The sequence below is a fragment of the Cucurbita moschata genome, unplaced genomic scaffold, assembly GCF_002738365.1.
Source record: "Cucurbita moschata cultivar Rifu unplaced genomic scaffold, Cmos_1.0 Cmo_Scf00021, whole genome shotgun sequence".
Lineage (NCBI taxonomy): Eukaryota > Viridiplantae > Streptophyta > Magnoliopsida > Cucurbitales > Cucurbitaceae > Cucurbita > Cucurbita moschata.
Genome location: NW_019268537.1, coordinates 2671754 through 2673745, shown reverse-complemented (window position 1 = coordinate 2673745; position 1992 = coordinate 2671754). Strand labels below are relative to the sequence as shown.

The window sequence follows — 1992 nt, the reverse complement described above, 5'->3', positions numbered from 1 at the left end:
TTTTTTTTTTTTTTTTTTTTTTTTTTTTTTTTTTTTTTTTTTTTTTTTTTTTTTTTTTTTTTTTTTTTTTTTTTGGACGTTACAGAGAGTCTCTTGTTTCAAATCTCTAGCGACAGATTTGTGGTATAAACAATCCAATTTCTCATCTCGGCTGAATTCGCCAGTGACCATCAAAAGCAAGTGGTCTGGGAAAAGGACTCGTCTTTCGATTCTCAAAGGCGAATACTTACCGCTCAAAGAATTGTCAAGTGTAGACTTGCTGGCAGAGGTGGACAAGCGGGAGAGAGTGGTGGAAGAGACATCGAGAACTGGCCGGAAGGACGCCGCCGCAATCGAGAACCACCGACTTGAAGAGAGAAACAAGAGAAAAGCAAAAAATGCAAGGCAAAGAAACAGAGATCTTCGAGTCAAAAACTGAACATGCGAGCTCGACCTGCCAAAACGCTTCCTCTTCCGACGCTGCTGCTGTTCCCAATCCATTAATCAAAATTCACACCAAACCCAAATCAGAAAAAGGCTCACCACCAGCAGTGCAGATCCGGTCAGATGGAAGCAGAAGAGTGTTCGTCGATGGAATTTTTCCGATAACCCGCCTGTCTGTTTGCCGGAGGTAACAAGAAGAAAGTGTAAACTCCAAAGAGCCAAAGCCTGTGCCTGTAATTACTGGGGAACGGAGTTTATTAGTTAAAATTGGGCTGTGATGATGTCGAAACTGCTTGATTGCTCTCTGCCGGGAGGTGGAACTTTATTCACAAAGAGGAAGCGTGAAAGTCACTCACTCTATCTCTCTTGTCCTGCTCCTCTTGCCAGGCCGACCACACCAGACCAGACCCAGACCATCGATTTTCTTTTTACTTTTTCCAAACAAAATATTATGTTTTAAAGCTTTAAAAAATACCCCATTTTTTTTTTGTTCATAATAGAGTAAATACTCATTTTTTGTACAGACCCATTTCTCCGAACCTTCGAATTTATAGAAAATAATAATAATTTATTGAATAAATTAGTGGGTATTTGTTTTAAACAAGGTATAATGGTATAATGGTATAATGTAATGGGTGTTTTAGGAATCTTAATCCCCAGATATACCTCAAATTAATGCATTAAATGAATGGGAAGGAAAATGCACGTGGACGGTCCGATTTGGCTGGCGGAGTCACCGCTTCCGTTGTGCTCCCATTATTTATGAATCCGAATGTCCTTTAAGGATTTTGGTAATTAAATAAAGAATATCCTTTATTTATTTGATGCATTCTAAATTTTGTTGAATTATAACATTCAGTTTAAATTTAAAAAAAAAAATACCAATTATCTTTTGAATTTCGAAATAACTTACTATTTAATCATGGTTGAATGACTTGTGATTGGTTTAGTGTTAAATAATTACTAAGTATGTTCTTTGTACATGTAACCAAATGCTTAATTAGACGAGTAATGTCTTAAATATGAAATTAATTAACATGCTAACTCTTATGTTATAAGTGTTAACAATGTGGACTAAATAGAAAAATCATTTAAAATTTAAGAACCTAATAGCCATCACTTTCTTCCCACCTTGTATTTGTTGACCTCATTCATTCGTTTTTTTAATTGAATAATTTGAATATACCATCGTGATCTTCAAGGTTTTGTCGGATTAGTAGGTTAGGGTGTCCCGATCGCTAAGAATATTGGAAAACATAACCAATTCCTTCCATCAAAATTATCCCAAATAATTATAATGTTGATCTCAAATTCTTTTGAATCTAAAATTTCGTTTATATGTGTGAGTCTAAGCCTACTTGCTAGCCTATATTGTCCTCTAAGCTTTTATTTCAAGGTTTTAAAAGGCATCTCTTAGAGAAGGGTTAGAGAGAGAGGCTTCGTGATTCATTCCCCTCCCCAACCAATACTGGATCTCATAATTCACCTCCTTGAAAGTTCAGCGTTCTCGCTGACACACCGTCTGATGTCTGCCTCTAATACCTTTGTTTTCATCTTCAACCAATATGG

The 1992-nt window shown here is 36.2% G+C and overlaps 1 protein-coding gene across 1 annotated transcript in view; it reads right to left on the bottom strand.

Annotated features, from left to right (window-relative positions):
- Positions 1-779, bottom strand: part of LOC111458386 (glycosyltransferase family 92 protein RCOM_0530710-like) — a 15605-nt gene extending 14826 nt beyond the window's left edge. The window contains exon 1 of the mRNA XM_023101019.1: positions 91-779. Coding sequence (XP_022956787.1) covers positions 91-480 — 390 coding nt within the window. The 5' untranslated portion in view covers positions 481-779. The remainder of the gene's footprint in view (positions 1-90) is intronic.
- Positions 780-1992: the final 1213 nt, after the last annotated feature.